At 39.0% G+C, this 20,059-nt stretch overlaps 1 protein-coding gene across 1 annotated transcript in view; it reads right to left on the reverse strand.

Moving 5' to 3' along the window:
• LOC117333999 overlaps positions 1-20,059 on the reverse strand; it is an 87,413-nt gene that overhangs the window by 14,916 nt on the left and 52,438 nt on the right. Inside the window, exons 16-19 of the mRNA XM_033893419.1 lie at positions 14,031-14,150; positions 6,308-6,365; positions 4,614-4,718; positions 684-769 (exon numbers count right to left, since the gene is read on the reverse strand). Of these exons, the coding sequence (XP_033749310.1) occupies positions 684-769; positions 4,614-4,718; positions 6,308-6,365; positions 14,031-14,150 (369 nt within the window). The remainder of the gene's footprint in view (positions 1-683; positions 770-4,613; positions 4,719-6,307; positions 6,366-14,030; positions 14,151-20,059) is intronic.

The following is a 20,059-nucleotide window of genomic DNA, read 5'->3' on the forward strand; positions in this document are numbered from 1 at the left end:
ACTATATCATACTTATATAGGGGGTCAGTGATGACTAGATACACACCTTGTCTATATCATACTTATATAGGGGGTCAGTGATGACTAGATACACACCTTGTCTATATCATACTTATATAGGGGGTCAGTGATGACTAGATACACACCTATATATCATACTTATATAGGGGGTCAGTGATGACTAGATACACACCTTGTCTATATCATACTTATATAGGGGTCAGTGATGACTAGATACACACCTTGTCTATATCATACTTATATAGGGGGTCAGTGATGACTACATGTAGATACACACCTATATATCATACTTAAATAGGGGGTCAGTGATGACTAGATACACACCTATATCTCATACTTATATAGTGGGTCAGTGATGACTAGATACACACCTATATATCATACTTATATAGGGGGTCAGTGATGACTAGATACACACCTATATATCATACTTATATAGGGGGTCAGTGATGACTAGATACACACCTTGTCTATATCATACTTATATAGGGGTCAGTAATGACTAGATACACACCTTGACTATATCATACTTATATAGGGGTCAGTAATGACTAGATACACACCTTGACTATATCATACTTATATAGGGGTCAGTAATGACTAGATACACACCTTGACTATATCATACTTATATAGGGGGTCAGTGATGACTAGATACACACCTTGACTATGTCATCTTTTTGGTTTATACCGATGACTATTCCAAAAGAGTCAGTTTTATCTTGTTCCAACACAGTTTCATCAGGGACTAAAACACAATTTAAAAACAAATTATATGCATAACAAGAGGCCCAGGGGCCTTAACGGTCATCTGACTCTAAATTAAAACCCTTATATTATTGTAGTATGCATTCTCTGTAGCAAGTATATAGTGGCACTGTTGGCCATGGTGGCCATCTTGGATTTTTGAACAACCCAATAAATAACAACACTTGGTGTGGACCATCTCAGGATCATTTCTGGTAAGTTAGAGCTGAATCCCACCAGTGGAATTTGAGAAAAAGTTTGAAATAGGTGTTGTTCAGGAAAACCATGATTGCGCAATCATGTTACAAAATGGCCGCCATTGCTGCCATGTCAAAGTTTTTACGAGGCCAAAAAAATAACAACACTTTGTTGGCCCTGCTTCCTTAACATCTTCACCAATTTCCAGCTCAATGGCACCAGTGGAACTGGAGAAGAAGTATAAAATGTGTTTTTCAAGATGGCTGTCATGGCAGCCATCTTGGATTTCTGGCCGACCCGATAAATAGCTACACTTGGTAAGGACCATCTCAGGATCATTTCTGGTAAGTTAGAGCTGAATTCCACCAGTGGAATTTGAGAAGAAGTTTGAAATAGGTGTTGTTCAGGAAAACCATGATTGCGCAATCATGTTACAAAATGGCCGCCATATTGCTGCCATGTCAAAGTTTTTACGAGGCCAAAAAAATAACACTATGTTGGCTCGCCTTCCTTGACATCCTCATCCATTTCCAGCTCAAAGGCACCAATGAACCTGGAGAAGAAGTTTAAAATGTGTTTTTCAAGATGGTGGTTATGGTGGCCATCTTGGATTTCGGACCGACCCGAAAAATAACGAAAAATAACAACACTTGGTCGGGATCATATCAGGATCATCTGAGGATCATCTCAGGCAAGTTTCAGCTCAATAGCACTGATGGAACTTGAGAAGAAGTTTAAAATGTGTTTTTCAAGATGGTGGCTATGGCGGCCATCTTGGATTTCGGACCGACCCGAAAAATAACAACACTTGGTCGGGATCATATCAGGATCATTTCAGGCAAGTTTCAGCTCAATAGCACTGGTGAAACTTGAGAAGAAGCTTTAAATGTGTTTTTCAAGATGGCGGCTATGGCGGCCATCTTGGATTTCGGACCGACCCGAAAAATAACAACACTTGGTCGGGATCATATCAGGATCATCCCAGGCAAGTTTCAACTCAATAGCACTGGTGGAACTTGAGAAGAAGTTTAAAATGTGTTTTTCAAGATGGCGGCTATGGCGGCCATCTTGGATTTCGGACCGACCTGAAAAATAACAACACTTGGTCGGGATCATATCAGGATCATTTCAGGCAAGTTTCAGCTCAATAGCACTGGTAAAAGTTGAGAAGAAGTTTAAAATGTGTTTTTCAAGATGGCGGCTATGGCGGCCATCTTGGATTTCGGACTGATCTAAAAAATAACAACACTTGGTCGGGATCATATCAGGATCATTTCAGGCAAGTTTCAGCTCAATAGCACTTGTGGAACTTGAGAAGAAGTTTTAAATGTGTTTTTCAAGATGGCGGCTATGGCGGCCATCTTGGATTTCGGAGCGACCCGAAAAATAACAACACTTGGTCGGGATCATATCAGGATCATCTCAGGCAAGTTTCAGCTCAATAGCACTGATGGAACTTGAGAAGAAGTTTAAAATGTGTTTTTCAAGATGGTGGCTTTGGCGGCCATCTTGGATTTCGGAGCGACCCGAAAAATAACAACACTTGGTCGGGATCATATCAGGATCATCTCAGGCAAGTTTCAGCTCAATAGCACTGATGGAACTTGAGAAGAAGTTTAAAATGTGTTTTTCAAGATGGTGGCTTTGGCGGCCATCTTGGATTTTGGACCGACCCGAAAAATAACAACACTTGGTCGGGATCATATCAGGATCACTTCAGGCCAGTTTCAGCTCAATAGCACTGGTGGAAGTTGAGAAGAAGTTTAAAATGTGTTTTCCAAGATGGCGGCTATGGCGGCCATCTTGGATTTTGGACAGATCTAAAAAAATAACAACACTTGGTCGGGATCATATCAGGATCATTTCAGGCAAGTTTCAGCTCAATAGCACTGGTGAAACTTGAGAAGAAGTTTTAAATGTGTTTTTCAAGATGGCGGCTATGGCGGCCATCTTGGATTTCAGACCGACCCGAAAAATAACAACACTTTGTCGGGATCATCTCAGGATCATTTCTGGCAAGTTTCATATAAATCCCACTGGTGGAACTTGAGAAGAAGATTGAAATGTGAAAAGGGTCAGATGACCTAAAAAGGAGACAACAATACTCCCATGGATATTTGATTGAATATCAATAATGTCTGGGTGTAACAAGGAGACACAACATCCTGTCTGGGTGTAACAATGAGACACACCATCCTGTCTGGGTGTAACAATGACACACAACATCCTGTCTGGGTGTAACAATGACACACAACATCCTGTCTGGGTGTAACAATGAGACACAACATCCTGTCTCGGTGTAACAATGAGACACAACATCCTGTCTGGGTGTAACAATGAGACACACCATCCTGTCTGGGTGTAACAATGACACACAACATCCTGTCTGGGTTTAACAATGAGACACAACATCCTGTCTAGGTGTAACAATGAGACACAACATCCTGTCTAGGTGTAACAATGAGACACAACATCCTGTCTAGGTGTAACAATGAGACACAACATCCTGTCTGGGTGTAACAATGAGACACACCATCCTGTCTCGGTGTAACAATGAGACACAACATCCTGTCTGGGTGTAACAATGACACACAACATCCTGTCTGGGTGTAACAATGAGACACAACATCCTGTCTGGGTGTAAAAATGAGACATGACATGCTGTCTGGGTGTAACAATGAGACACAACATCCTGTCTGGGTGTTACAATGAGACACAACATCCTGTCTGGGTGTAACAATGAGACACACCATCCTGTCTGGGTGTAACAATGAGACACACCATCCTGTCTGGGTGTAACAATGAGACACAACATCCTGTCTGGGTGTAACAATGACACACAACCTCCTGTCTGGGTGTAACAATGAGACACAACATCCCGTCTCAGTGTAACAATGACACACAACATCCTGTCTGGGTGTAACAATGAGACACAACATCCTGTCTCAGTGTAACAATGAGACACAACATCCTGTCTCAGTGTAACAATGACACACAACATCCTGTCTGGGTGTAACAATGACACACAACATCCTGTCTAGGTGTAACAATGAGACACAACATCCTGTTTGGGTGTAACAATGACACACAACATCCTGTCTGGGTGTAACAATGACACACAACATCCTGTCTGGGTGTAACAATGACACACAACATCCTGTCTGGGTGTAACAATGACACACAACATCCTGTCTAGGTGTAACAATGAGACACAACATCCTGTCTGGGTGTAACAATGACACACAACATCCTGTCTGGGTGTAACAATGACACACAACATCCTGTCTGGGTGTAACAATGACACACAACATCCTGTCTGGGTGTAACAATGAGACACAACATCCTGTCTCAGTGTAACAATGACACACAACATCCTGTCGGGGTGTAACAATGACACACAACATCCTGTCTGGTAGGAATTGTGTAAAAAAAAGTTGTATTTTCATATCTGGAAAAATTAAGTTGTTTAGCAAGTGACTATCCTACCAGTTTTGACGCTAAAAAATATTTGAAAAAAAAAAATTGACCTTGACAAAAGAGATGTGAAAATGACACACCGTCTGTATGACCTGATTTAGAGACTACAGTTTTAGATTTAATATGTTCCATTTGAACTGTCACACAGACCAAACATTGTAATCCCTTACCTTCTCTGACCTTGTCTCCTGTCCTCAGGACATGTGGGGTGGCAGATGTGTCATACACTCCATGTGATTCTGCTGCTGAGTGAGACTCACCACAAGCTAAGTTTTCTATGTATTGTAATAAGCACAAAACAAATATTTTAGTTCATGGATTTAACAGCATTGCAGAAAAAACAAGTGCAATCAATGATTGCGAAAGCTCACCGGCGGCACCAATCACACTATGCATTCATTTTTTATGTATGTATAAGCATGTCATTTTGAAATTGTATGTCACATAATATCGCTCCTAGACCTCTAATGGATGTATCAACCAAATAAGAAGGGTATGGACTTACAAGCTTTTCAAAACTAACCCCCAAAATCTTTAAAGTGAGTTTTTGTGTCAAAAAAAAGTAAGTCCACTAAATGGTAAAATGCCAAAATGCCAATTTTTTTCTGCATGATTTGCCACAGCATCACTCCTGGATCTCTAATGAATGTATAAACCAAATTAGAAGGGTGATAGGTGTATACTTTTGGACTTACCCCCAAAACTTTCAAGTGAGTTTTGGTGCCAAAAAAGTCCACAAAATGGTAAAATGCGAAAAAAATCACATTTTTTTTCTGCATGATTTTGCCATAACATCACGCCTAGACCTCTAATGAATGTATAAATCAATTTAGAAGGGCATGAGGTGTATACTTTTGGACTTACAAACTTTCCAAAAACTGCCCCCAAAAACTTTAAAAGTGGGTTTTAGTGACAAAAAAGTTAAGTCCACAAAATGGTAAAATGCGAAAAAATCACATTTTTTTTCTGCATGATTTTGCAATGAAATCACTCCTAGACCTCTAATGAATGTATAAACCAACTTAGAAGGGCATGAGATGTATACTTTTGGACTTACATGCTTTCCAAAAACTTACCCCAAAAACTTCAAAGTTTTGGGGTGGGAAGCCGATGCCGACACCGACGCCGGGGTGACAGCATTAGCTCTCGGTTACTCGTAACCGGTGAGCTAAAAATTATCATCTTGTTTTGGGTCAACAATAGGCCAATGAGCCTCAACAATCACCTGAGTTTTAAACATTTCAGGGCAACATTTGCATACCATCAAGTTACCATTTAAAAGTGCTAATTCTAACCAACTTTGATTAATTCCAATAGAAATTCAACAAATGATAGTGAATAAATTAATGTGATACGAACTACAGTAAAGATTAATCTCTCCCTAGGGGCACACACAAGACACAAGCGTCTTGAAATTCATTATTTTGGTCAAGCACCTTCAGACCTTATTCATCTGTGAAGAGAATTTGATTCTACTTTATTTGGGTCTTGAGAAGAAGTTTTTTGAAATATCAGACAATTTCACATCCCTTAATTTTTACCTGGACCACTCAGTCCCCTGTAGGCTGGGGACCATATAATCCACATTTTTGGCTGAAATTCAGCCATGGAAGGTTTCTGCAATGTTTCATTTAAATTGGTTCAGGGGTTTTGCAGAAGAAGTTGAAAATGTAAAACAACACAGACAAAAGGTGATTAGAACAGGTCACTTGAGATTTTTTCCCAGGTGACCTAAAATGACTTTGTAATGATGAGAAAATAAATAAAGACAGTCACCATCCTGTCACCATACACATATGATCTAGATCATTATTGCTTTATGACCCAATTGACATTTTAAGAAATGAGTCCACTACAGATTTACCTTGTATAACATCAGGTCCAATATTGATAATCCTCCACACTTCTTCCCTAACGTGTTCCTGTAAAATTGTTATAATATATGTATATAGATATAAATTATTTGAATGATAAAAAATAAGAGTAAACTAAAAAAAATATTGACTAATAAGAAGGTCGTAGTTCAATTAAACTATTAACAAGAGATCCAAGAGTGATCTTGGCAACAAACATTGTATCAGATTTATGTATGATCTTTTCTCTACTAAAACAATCAGATAACAATAGTGAAGAATTTTCAGTTAATTGAAAATAGCAATCATGCTAAACATCAGGTCTCAGCAATTTTGTTTTCTGGATCAGACTCAAAATCTAATGGAAACAACTAGGGATCAAGGGGAACCTACATATACTGCTTCAGACAAAGGGAACCTACATATAACACTTCAGACAAAGGGAACCTACATATAACACTACAGACAAAGGGAACCTACATATAACACTTCAGACAAAGGGAACCTACATATAACACTTGACACAAAGGGAACCTACATATAACACTTGACACAAAGGGAACCTACATATAACACTACAGACAAAGGGAACCTACATATAACACTTCAGACAAAGGGAACCTACATATAACACTACAGACAAAGGGAACCTACATATAACACTTGACACAAAGGGAACCTACATATAACACTTGACACAAAGGGAACCTACATATAACACTTCAGACAAAGGGAACCTACATATAACACTTCAGACAAAGGGATCCTACATATAACACTTGACACAAAGGGAACCTACATATAACACTTGACACAAAGGGAACCTACATATAACACTTCAGACAAAGGGAACCTACATATAACACTTCAGACAAAGGGAACCTACATATAACACTACAGACAAAGGGAACCTACATATAACACTTCAGACAAAGGGAACCTACATATAACACTTGACACAAAGGAACTTACATATAACACTTGAGACCAAGGGAACCTACATATAACACTTGACACAAAGGGAACCTACATATAACACTACAGACAAAGGGAACCTACATATAACACTTCAGACAAAGGGAACCTACATATAACACTTCAGACAAAGGGAACCTACATATAACACTTGACACAAAGGGAACCTACATATAACACTTCAGACAAAGGGAACCTACATATAACATTTCAGACAAAGGGAACCTACATATAACACTTCAGACAAAGGCAACCTACATATAACACCTCAGACAAAGGCAACCTACATATAACACTTCAGACAAAGGGAACCTACATATAACACTTCAGACAAAGGGAACCTACATATAACATTTCAGACAAAGGGAACCTACATATAACACTTCAGACAAAGGGATCCTACATATAACACTTGAGCCAAAGGGAACCTACATATAACACTTCAGACAAAGGGAACCTACATATAACACTTCAGACAAAGGGAACCTACATATAACACTTCAGACAAGGGAAACTTACATATAACACTTGACACAAAGGGAACCTACATATAACACCTCAGACAAAGGGAACCTACATATAACACTACAGACAAAGGGAACCTACATATAACACTTGACACAAAGGGAACCTACATATAACATTACAGACAAAGGGAACCTACATATAACATTACAGACAAAGGGAACCTACATATAACACTTCAGACAAAGGGAACCTACATATAACACTTCAGACAAAGGGAACCTACATATAACACTACAGACAAAGGGAACCTACATATAACACTTCAGACAAAGGGAACCTACATATAACACCTCAGACAAAGGGAACCTACATATAACACCTCAGACAAAGGGAACCTACACATAACACCTCAGACAAAGGGAACTTACATATAACACTTCAGACAAGGGAACCTACATATACATATAACACTTGACACAAAGGGAACCTACATATAACACCTCAGACAAAGGGAACCTACATATAACACTTCAGACAAAGGGAACCTACATATAACACTTCAGACAAGGGAAACTTACATATAACACTTGACACAAAGGGAACCTACATATAACACTTCAGACAAAGGGAACCTACATATAACACTTCAGACAAAGGGAACCTACATATAACACTACAGACAAAGGGATCCTACATATAACACTTGACACAAAGGGAACCTACATATAACACTTCACACAAAGGGAACCTACATATAACACTTCAGACAAAGGGAACCTACATATAACACTTGACACAAAGGGAACCTACATATACATATAACACTTGACACAAAGGGAACCTACATATAACACCTCAGACAAAGGGAACCTACATATAACACTTCAGACAAAGGGAACCTACATATACATATAACACTTGACACAAAGGGAACCTACATATAACACCTCAGACAAAGGGAACCTACATATAACACTTCAGACAAAGGGAACCTACATATACATATAACACTTGACACAAAGGGAACCTACATATAACACTTCAGACAAAGGGAACCTACATATACATATAACACTTGACACAAAGGGAACCTACATATAACACCTCAGACAAAGGGAACCTACATATAACACTTCAGACAAAGGGAACCTACATATAACACTTCAGACAAAGGGAACCTACACATAACACCTCAGACAAAGGGAACCTACATATAACACTACAGACAAAGGGAACCTACATATAACACTTCAGACAAAGGGAACCTACATATAACACCTCAGACAAAGGGAACCTACATATAACACCTCAGACAAAGGGAACCTACATATAATACTTCAGACAAAGGGAACCTACATATAACACTACAGACAAAGGGAACCTACATATAACACTTCAGACAAAGGGAACCTACATATAACACTTCAGACAAAGGGAACCTACATATAACACCTCAGACAAAGGGAACCTACACATAACACCTCAGACAAAGGGAACCTACATATAACGCCTCAGACAAAGGGAACCTACATATACCACATGAGACGGGGTCTTCCCCGAACACCAACTCCGGTTAGAGTGGGGGTGTTTACATAGGGTTTAAGATGTGTTGATAGGGAGTTATAGTCTGTTACAGAAATATCCTCAGTGTAAGAACACAGGTAAATCAGAACACAGGTAAATCAAGTCAGAAAATCATTAGCTGTTAATGATTGCTGAACTGTTTCGCAAATAGTGTATCAAACTGACTGACTCTTGAATTGTAAAACAGTTGTACGTTGAATACTTTTAAATCTTATTTTCTGTAAAAAGTTTATCGAACTTTAACAATTTTGTGTCATATTGATTTAATTTGTGCTTGTTTTCAGATTTGGTGTAAATACTTTAAAAAATACTTTAAATACGGTTGTTTAATTTACATTCTTTTAAATTATTTCAGCAAAATCAGCCCGGTATCATTTTTCATTTATATTGTAAATATATCTGATTATCATCATTTAAATTTAGCATTTAAATTGGCATAAATACGGAATCTTACATTCATACTTTTTCACTGTTAAAGCAATTACATATTAGTTAGACTTTGTATTTTTTCATGTAGATTAACTTTGCACGTTTTCAGATTTGTATAGACAATTAAGTTATTGTAGAAATGTAATGTTCTTGTGAAGTTGTACCTGTGTCAGGTTTAATTAGTACAGGTTTTCATTGAATACATGTAGCTATACATAAATTGATTTTCCAGATTTGTTTAGATTATCATATAATTGCTTTATAGATCAGATATTGTTGAGTAGTAATAATTTGTGTTTATCATACAAAGAATGGCTAACGCACAGGTCAGCGTAAGTTCATTATCAACAGATATTGTTATTATTAATAGTAATATCTATAATAAGTGCGTTCAATTTAGAAAACAATTTCTAATTTTATTTATCTTTTATCTATTTGTTTTAATCTAATTTTGTCATTATAAATAGTGAAATATATAGTTAGGCATAGTGCCTTGAATATTTGATTTTTTATTTAAACCAATTTTATTTGTCAAAACAAAAATGGGTTTAGACACAAGTATAAAACGTATAATCCATCTTTTCCCGTATAATATAAATGATGAAATGAATAAACAAGAGGCCCAGGGGCCTTAACGGTCATCTGACTCTAAATTAAAACCCTTATATTATTGTAGTATGCATTCTCTGTAGCAAGTATATAGTGGCACTGTTGGCCATCTTGGATATCTGACCGACCCAATAAATAATAACACTTGGTCTGGACCATCTAAGGATAATTTCTGGTAAGTTAGAGCTGAATCCCACCGGTAAAATTTGAGAAGTTTGAAATAGGTGTTGTTCATGAAAACCATGATTGCGCAATCATGTTACAAAATGGCCGCCATTGCTGCCATGCCAAAGTTTTTACAAGGCCGAAAAAATAACAACACTTTGTTGGCACTCCTTCCTTAACATCCTCACCAATTTCGAGCTCAATGGCACCAGTGGAACTGGAGAAGAAGTTTAAAATGTGTTTTTTAAGATGGCAGATATGGCGGCCATCTTGCATTTCAGACCAATCTAAAAAATAACAACACTTGGTCGGGATCATCTCAGGAACATTTCAGGCAAGTTTCAGCCCAACAGCACTGGTGGAACTTGAGAAGAAGTTTAAAATGTGTTTGTGAAGATGGTGGTTATGGTGGCCATCTTGGATTTCGGACCGACCCGAAAAATAACATCACTTGGTCGGGATCATCTCAGGATCATTTCAGGCAATTTTCAGCTCAATAGCACTGGTGGAACCGGAGAAGAAGTTTAAAATGTGTTTTCAAAATGGCGGCTATGGCGGCCATCTTGGATTTCGGACCGACCCGAAAAATAATAACACTTGGTCACGATCATATCAGGATCATTTCAGGCAAGTTTCAGCTCAATAGCACTGGTGGAACCTGAGAAGAAGTTTAAAATGTGTTTTCAAAATGGCAGCTATGGCGGCCATCTTGGATTTCGGACCGACCCGAAAAATAACAACACTTGGTCGGGATCATATCAGGATCATTTCAGGCAAGTTTCTGCTCAATAGCACTTGTGGAACTTGAGAAGAAGTTTAAAATGTGTTTTTCAAGATGGCGGCCATCTTGGATTTTGGACCGACCCGAAAAATAACAACACTTGGTCGGGATCATCTCAGGATCATTTCTGGCAAGTTTCAGCCCAACAGCACTTGTGGAACTTGAGAAGAAGTTTAAAATGTGTTTTTCAAGATGGCGGCTATGGCGGCCATCTTGGATCTCGGACCGACCCGAAAAATAACAACACTTGGTCGGGATCATATCAGGATCATTTCAGGCAAGTTTCAACTCAATAGCACTGGTGGAACTTGAGAAGAAGTTTAAAATGTGTTTTTCAAGATGGCAGATATGGCGGCCATCTTGGATTTCGGACCGACCCGAAAAATAACAACACTTGGTCGGGATCATCTCAGGATCATTTCTGGCAAGTTTCAGCCCAACAGCACTGGTGGAACTTGAGAAGAAGTTTAAAATGTGTTTTTCAAGATGGCGGCTATGGCGGCCATCTTGGATTTTGGACCGACCCGAAAAATAACAACACTTGGTCACGATCATATCAGGATCATTTCAGGCAAGTTTCAGCTCAAAAGCACTGGTGGAACTTGAGAAGAAGTTTAAAATGTATTTTTCAAGATGGCGGCTATGGCGGCCATCTTGGATTTCGGACCGACCCGAAAAATAACAACACTTGGTCGGGATCATCTCAGGATAATTTCAGGCAAGTTTCAGCTCAATAGCACTGCTGGAACTTGAGAAGAAGTTTAAAATGTGTTTTTCAAGATGGCGGCTATGGCGGCCATCTTGGATTTCGGACCGACCCGAAAAATAATAACACTTGGTCGGGATCATCTCAGGATCATTTCTGGCAAGTTTCAGCCCAACAGCACTGGTGGAACTTGAGAAGAAGTTTAAAATGTGTTTTCAAAATGGCGGCTATGGCGGCCATCTTGGATTTCGGACTGACCCGAAAAATAACAACACTTGGTCAGGACCATCTCAGGATCATTTCAGGCAAGTTTCAGCTCAATAGCACTTGTGGAACTTGAGAAGAAGTTTAAAATGTGTTTTTCAAGATGGCGGCCATCTTGGATTTTGGACCGACCCGAAAAATAACAACACTTGGTCGGGATCATCTCAGGATCATTTCTGGCAAGTTTCAGCCCAACAGCACTTGTGGAACTTGAGAAGAAGTTTAAAATGTGTTTTTCAAGATGGCGGCTATGGCGGCCATCTTGGATTTCGGACCGACCCGAAAAATAACAACACTTGGTCGGGATCATATCAGGATCATTTCAGGCAAGTTTCAACTCAATAGCACTGGTGGAACTTGAGAAGAAGTTTAAAATGTGTTTTTCAAGATGGCAGATATGGCGGCCATCTTGGATTTCGGACCGACCCGAAAAATAACAACACTTGGTCGGGATCATCTCAGGATCATTTCTGGCAAGTTTCAGCCCAACAGCACTGGTGGAACTTGAGAAGAAGTTTAAAATGTGTTTTTCAAGATGGCGGCTATGGCGGCCATCTTGGATTTTGGACCGACCCGAAAAATAACAACACTTGGTCACGATCATATCAGGATCATTTCAGGCAAGTTTCAGCTCAAAAGCACTGGTGGAACTTGAGAAGAAGTTTAAAATGTATTTTTCAAGATGGCGGCTATGGCGGCCATCTTGGATTTCGGACCGACCCGAAAAATAACAAAACTTGGTCGGGATCATCTCAGGATCATTTCAGGCAAGTTTCAGCTCAATAGCACTGGTGGAACTTGAGAAGAAGTTTAAAATGTGTTTTTCAAGATTGCGGCTATGGCGGCCATCTTGGATTTCGGACCGACCCGAAAAATAATAACACTTGGTCGGGATCATCTCAGGATCATTTCTGGCAAGTTTCAGCCCAACAGCACTGGTGGAACTTGAGAAGAAGTTTAAAATGTGTTTTCAAAATGGCGGCTATGGCGGCCATCTTGGATTTCGGACTGACCCGAAAAATAACAACACTTGGTCAGGACCATCTCAGGATCATTTCAGGCAAGTTTCAGCTTAATCCCACTGGTGGAACTTGAGAAGAAGATTGAAATGTGAAAAGTTTACACACGGCGCACAACGCACGGCGCACGACGACGGACGAAGCATGATGACTGTAGGTCATCCTGACCCTTCGGGTCAGATGACCTAAAAAATGAGGACAAATAATGATGATGTGAACATGTCAAAAATAGCTATAAGATCAAATTTACCATATACATATGTCACATCTATTTTTTATTTGTTTTATACATATTTATTGATATGATATTGTCGCTTCATTCTTACTAGTAAAATAATCTATATGATAGTGATTGGAATTTAGAAAACTATTTCTGATTCATATACCTGAGTTGACACTATTTTTTACCTGAGTTGGTATTCCATATTGAAACAGACTATAACTAAACTTCAAAGAACTTCCTACATAAACACCTTCCTTTGTCTTTACCAGAGTTGGTGTTCGGGGAATGAGCCCATGAGACAAAGGGAACATACATATAACTTTCCTCAGAAATACAAACCGTCCCTGTTCGGGATCGAACTACATACCTCATACGCTCACCTGAATTTATCAGCATATTGTTCGATATTACCAAATGAACAAGTGAAGTCCCCTATATCATACTGTAGTGATCATGATCTTTAACTGACTACAGAGTATATCAGTGTTCGAGTAAAATCCTGCCAATTTACCTGTTCTCTAATGTCTTCAATGTTGCTATCAGAAAACTCCTCCCCAATTCTTTCCTCTATCTCATCTTTGGACATTCCCTTCTTCCCAGCATTCCAATCTAAGACTTTACCAATAGCATTCTATAACAAAAACATATAACTGGAGTTTATACAGGAATACTGCATTCTGGATTATAAAGTCCAATCTCATTTCTTGTCTGAAGCAGTGAGTAGCAAGTGTATTATTGATTAACCTGTCTGTAGTAGTGACTCGTCAGTGTTTTATTGATTAACCTGTCTGTAGTAGTGACTCGTCAGTGTAATATTGACTAACCTGTCTGTAGTAGTGACTCGTCAGTGTAATATTGACTAACCTGTCTGTAGTAGTGACTCGTCAGTGTAATATTGACTAACCTGTCTGTAGTAGTGACTCGTCAGTGTTTTATTGATTAACCTGTCTGTAGTAGTGACTCGTCAGTGTTTTATTGATTAACCTCTCTGTGGTAGTGACTCGTCAGTGTTTTATTGACTAACCTGTCTGTAGTAGTGACTCGTCAGTGTTTTATTGATTAACCTGTCTGTAGTAGTGACTCGTCAGTGTTTTATTTTTCTAACCTCTCTGTGGTAGTGACTCGTCAGTGTTTTATTGACTAACCTGTCTGTGGTAGTGACTCGTCAGTGTTTTATTGATTAACCTGGCTGTAGTAGTGACTCGTCAGTGTTTTATTGACTAACCTGTCTGTGGTAGTGACTCGTCAGTGTTTTATTGACTAACCTGTCTGTAGTAGTGACTCTTCAGTGTATTATTGACTAACCTGTCTGTAGTAGTGACTCGTCAGTGTTTTATTGATTAACCTGTCTGTAGTAGTGACTCGTCAGTGTTTTATTGACTAACCTGTCTGTGGTAGTGACTCGTCAGTGTTTTATGGATTAACCTGTCTGTAGTAGTGACACGTCAGTGTTTTATTGACTAACCTGTATGTAGTAGTGACTCGTCAGTGTATTATTGATTAACCTGTCTGTAGTAGTGACTCGTCAGTGTTTTATTGATTAAACTGTCTGTAGTAGTGACTCGTCAGTGTTTTATTGACTAACCTGTCTGTAGTAGTGACTCGTCAGTGTATTATTGACTAACCTGTCTGTAGTAGTGACTCATCAGTGTTTTATTGATTAACCTGTCTGTAGTAGTGACTCTTCAGTGTTTTATTGATTAACCTGTCTGTGGTAGTGACTCGTCAGTGTATTATTGACTAACCTGTCTGTGGTAGTGACACGTCAGTGTAATATTGACTAACCTGTCTGTAGTAGTGACTCGTCAGTGTTTTATTGATTAACCTGTCTGTGGTAGTGACACGTCAGTGTTTTATTGACTAACCTGTCTGTAGTAGTGACTCGTCAGTGTTTTATTGACTAACCTGTCTGTGGTAGTGACTCGTCAGTGTTTTATTGACTAACCTGTCTGTAGTAGTGACTCATCAGTGTAATATTGACTAACCTGTCTGTAGTAGTGACTCGTCCGTGTATTATTGACTAACCTGTCTGTAGTAGTGACTCGTCAGTGTATTATTGATTAACCTGTCTGTAGTAGTGACACGTCAGTGTAATATTGACTAACCTGTCTGTAGTAGTGACTCGTCAGTGTGTTATTGATTAACCTGTCTGTGGTAGTGACACGTCAGTGTAATATTGACTAAACTGTCTGTAGTAGTGACTCGTCAGTGTTTTATTGATTAACCTGTCTGTGGTAGTGACTCGTCAGTGTTTTATTGATTAACCTGTCTGTAGTAGTGACTCGTCAGTGTAATATTGACTAACCTGTCTGTAGTAGTGACTTGTCAGTGTTTTATTGACTAACCTCTCTGTGGTAGTGACTCGTCAGTGTTTATTGACTAACCTGTCTGTAGTAGTGACTCGTCAGTGTTTTATTGATTAACCTGTCTGTAGTAGTGACAGGTCAGTGTATTATTGACTAACCTGTCTGTGGTAGTGACTCGTCAGTGTTTTATTGACTAACCTGTCTGTGGTAGTGACTCGCCAGTGTTTTATTGATTAACCTGTCTGTAGTAGTGACACGTCAGTGTTTTATTGACTAACCTGTATGTAGTAGTGACTCGTCAGTGTATTATTGATTAACCTGTCTGTAGTAGTGACACGTCAGTGTTTTATTGATTAACCTGTCTGTAGTAGTGACTCGTCAGTGTTTTATTGACTAACCTGTATGTAGTAGTGACTCGTCAGTGTATTATTGATTAACCTGTCTGTTGTAGTGACTCGTCAGTGTTTTATTGATTAACCTGTCTGTAGTAGTGACTCGTCAGTCTTTTATTGACTAACCTGTCTGTAGTAGTGACTCGTCAGTGTTTTATTGACTAACCTGTCTGTAGTAGTGACTCATCAGTGTAATATTGACTAACCTGTCTGTAGTAGTGACTCGTCAGTGTATTATTGACTAACCTGTCTGTAGTAGTGACTCGTCAGTGTATTATTGACTAACCTGTCTGTGGTAGTGACACGTCAGTGTTTTATTGACTAACCTGTCTGTAGTAGTGACTCGTCAGTGTTTTATTGATTAACCTGTCTGTGGTAGTGACACGTCAGTGTTTTATTGACTAACCTGTCTGTATTAGTGACTCGTCAGTGTTTTATTGATTAACCTGTCTGTGGTAGTGACTCGTCAGTATTTTATTGATTAACCTGTCTGTGGTAGTGACACGTCAGTGTTTTATTGATTAACCTGTCTGTAGTAGTGACTCGTCAGTGTTTTATTGACTAACCTGTCTGTAGTAGTGACTCATCAGTGTAATATTGACTAACCTGTCTGTAGTAGTGATTCGTCAGTGTATTATTGACTAACCTGTCTGTAGTAGTGACTCGTCAGTGTTTTATTGATTAACCTGTCTGTGGTAGTGACTCGTCAGTGTTTTATTGATTAACCTGTCTGTAGTAGTGACTCGTCAGTGTAATATTGACTTACCTGTCTGTGGTAGTGACACGTCAGTGTAATATTGACTAACCTGGCTGTAGTAGTGACTCGTCAGTGTTTTATTGATTAACCTGTCTGTGGTAGTGACACGTCAGTGTTTTATTGACTAACCTGTCTGTATTAGTGACTCGTCAGTGTTTTATTGATTAACCTGTCTGTGGTAGTGACTCGTCAGTGTTTTATTGACTAACCTGTCTGTGGTAGTGACACGTCAGTGTTTTATTGATTAACCTGTCTGTAGTAGTGACTCGTCAGTGTAATATTGACTAACCTGTCTGTAGTAGTGACTCATCAGTGTTTTATTGATTAACCTGTCTGTAGTAGTGACTCGTCAGTGTATTATTGACTAACCTGTCTGTAGTAGTGACTCGTCAGTGTTTTATTGATTAACCTGTCTGTGGTAGTGACTCGTCAGTGTTTTATTGATTAACCTGTCTGTAGTAGTGACTCGTCAGTGTAATATTGACTTACCTGTCTGTGGTAGTGACTTGTCAGTGTTTTATTGACTAACCTCTCTGTGGTAGTGACTCGTCAGTGTTTATTGACTAACCTGTCTGTAGTAGTGACTCGTCAGTGTTTTATTGATTAACCTGTCTGTAGTAGTGACACGTCAGTGTATTATTGATTAACCTGTCTGTGGTAGTGACTCGTCAGTGTAATATTGATTAACCTGTCTGTAGTAGTGACTTGTCAGTGTTTTATTGACTAACCTGTCTGTAGTAGTGACTCGTCAGTGTATTATTGATTAACCTGTCTGTAGTAGTGACTCGTCAGTGTTTTATTGATTAACCTGTCTGTAGTAGTGACTCGTCAGTGTTTTATTGACTAACCTGTCTGTGGTAGTGACTCGTCAGTGTTTATTGACTAACCTGTCTGTAGTAGTGACTCGTCAGTGTAATATTGATTAACCTGTCTGTAGTAGTGACACGTCAGTGTATTATTGATTAACCTGTCTGTGGTAGTGACTCGTCAGTGTAATATTGATTAACCTGTCTGTAGTAGTGACTTGTCAGTGTTTTATTGACTAACCTGTCTGTAGTAGTGACTCGTCAGTGTATTATTGATTAACCTGTCTGTAGTAGTGACTCGTCAGTGTTTTATTGATTAACCTGTCTGTAGTAGTGACTCGTCAGTGTTTTATTGACTAACCTGTCTGTGGTAGTGACTCGTCAGTGTTTTATTGATTAACCTGTCTGTGGTAGTGACTCGTCAGTGTAATATTGATTAACCTGTCTGTAGTAGTGACTCGTCAGTGTTTTATTGACTAACCTGTCTGTAGTAGTGACTCGTCAGTGTAATATTGACTAACCTGTCTGTAGTAGTGACTCGTCAGTGTTTTATTGACTAACCTGTCTGTGGTAGTGACTCGTCAGTGTTTTATTGACTAACCTGTCTGTAGTAGTGACTCGTCAGTGTATTATTGACTAACCTGTCTGTAGTAGTGACTCGTCAGTGTAATATTGACTAACCTGTCTGTAGTAGTGACTCGTCAGTGTAATATTGATTAACCTGTCTGTAGTAGTGACTCGTCAGTGTTTTATTGACTAACCTGTCTGTAGTAGTGACTCGTCAGTGTTTTATTGACTAACCTGTCTGTAGTAGTGACTCGTAAGTGTAATATTGACTAACCTGTCTGTAGTAGTGACTCATCAGTGTTTTATTGATTAACCTGTCTGTAGTAGTGACTCGTCAGTGTATTATTGACTAACCTGTCTGTAGTAGTGACTCGTCAGTGTAATATTGACTGACCTGTCTGTAGTAGTGACTTGTCAGTGTTTTATTGATTAACCTGTCTGTGGTAGTGACACGTCAGTGTTTTATTGACTAACCTGTCTGTATTAGTGACTCGTCAGTGTTTTATTGATTAACCTGTCTGTGGTAGTGACTCGTCAGTGTTTTATTGACTAACCTGTCTGTGGTAGTGACACGTCAGTGTTTTATTGATTAACCTGTCTGTAGTAGTGACTCGTCAGTGTTTTATTGACTAACCTGTATGTAGTAGTGACTCATCAGTGTAATATTGACTAACCTGTCTGTAGTAGTGACTCGTCAGTGTATTATTGACTAACCTGTCTGTAGTAGTGACTCGTCAGTGTTTTATTGATTAACCTGTCTGTGGTAGTGACTCGTCAGTGTTTTATTGATTAACCTGTCTGTAGTAGTGACTCGTCAGTGTAATATTGACTTACCTGTCTGTGGTAGTGACTTGTCAGTGTTTTATTGACTAACCTCTCTGTGGTAGTGACTCGTCAGTGTTTATTGACTAACCTGTCTGTAGTAGTGACTCGTCAGTGTTTTATTGATTAACCTGTCTGTAGTAGTGACACGTCAGTGTATTATTGATTAACCTGTCTGTGGTAGTGACTCGTCAGTGTAATATTGATTAACCTGTCTGTAGTAGTGACTTGTCAGTGTTTTATTGACTAACCTGTCTGTAGTAGTGACTCGTCAGTGTATTATTGATTAACCTGTCTGTAGTAGTGACTCGTCAGTGTTTTATTGATTAACCTGTCTGTAGTAGTGACTCGTCAGTGTTTTATTGACTAACCTGTCTGTGGTAGTGACTCGTCAGTGTTTATTGACTAACCTGTCTGTAGTAGTGACTCGTCAGTGTAATATTGATTAACCTGTCTGTAGTAGTAACACGTCAGTGTATTATTGATTAACCTGTCTGTGGTAGTGACTCGTCAGTGTAATATTGATTAACCTGTCTGTAGTAGTGACTTGTCAGTGTTTTATTGACTAACCTGTCTGTAGTAGTGACTCGTCAGTGTATTATTGATTAACCTGTCTGTAGTAGTGACTCGTCAGTGTTTTATTGATTAACCTGTCTGTAGTAGTGACTCGTCAGTGTTTTATTGACTAACCTGTCTGTGGTAGTGACTCGTCAGTGTTTTATTGATTAACCTGTCTGTGGTAGTGACTCGTCAGTGTAATATTGATTAACCTGTCTGTAGTAGTGACTCGTCAGTGTTTTATTGACTAACCTGTCTGTAGTAGTGACTCGTCAGTGTAATATTGACTAACCTGTCTGTAGTAGTGACTCGTCAGTGTTTTATTGACTAAC

The sequence above is a fragment of the Pecten maximus genome, chromosome 9 (genome assembly GCF_902652985.1).
Source record: "Pecten maximus chromosome 9, xPecMax1.1, whole genome shotgun sequence".
Classification (NCBI taxonomy): Eukaryota; Metazoa; Mollusca; class Bivalvia; order Pectinida; family Pectinidae; genus Pecten; species Pecten maximus.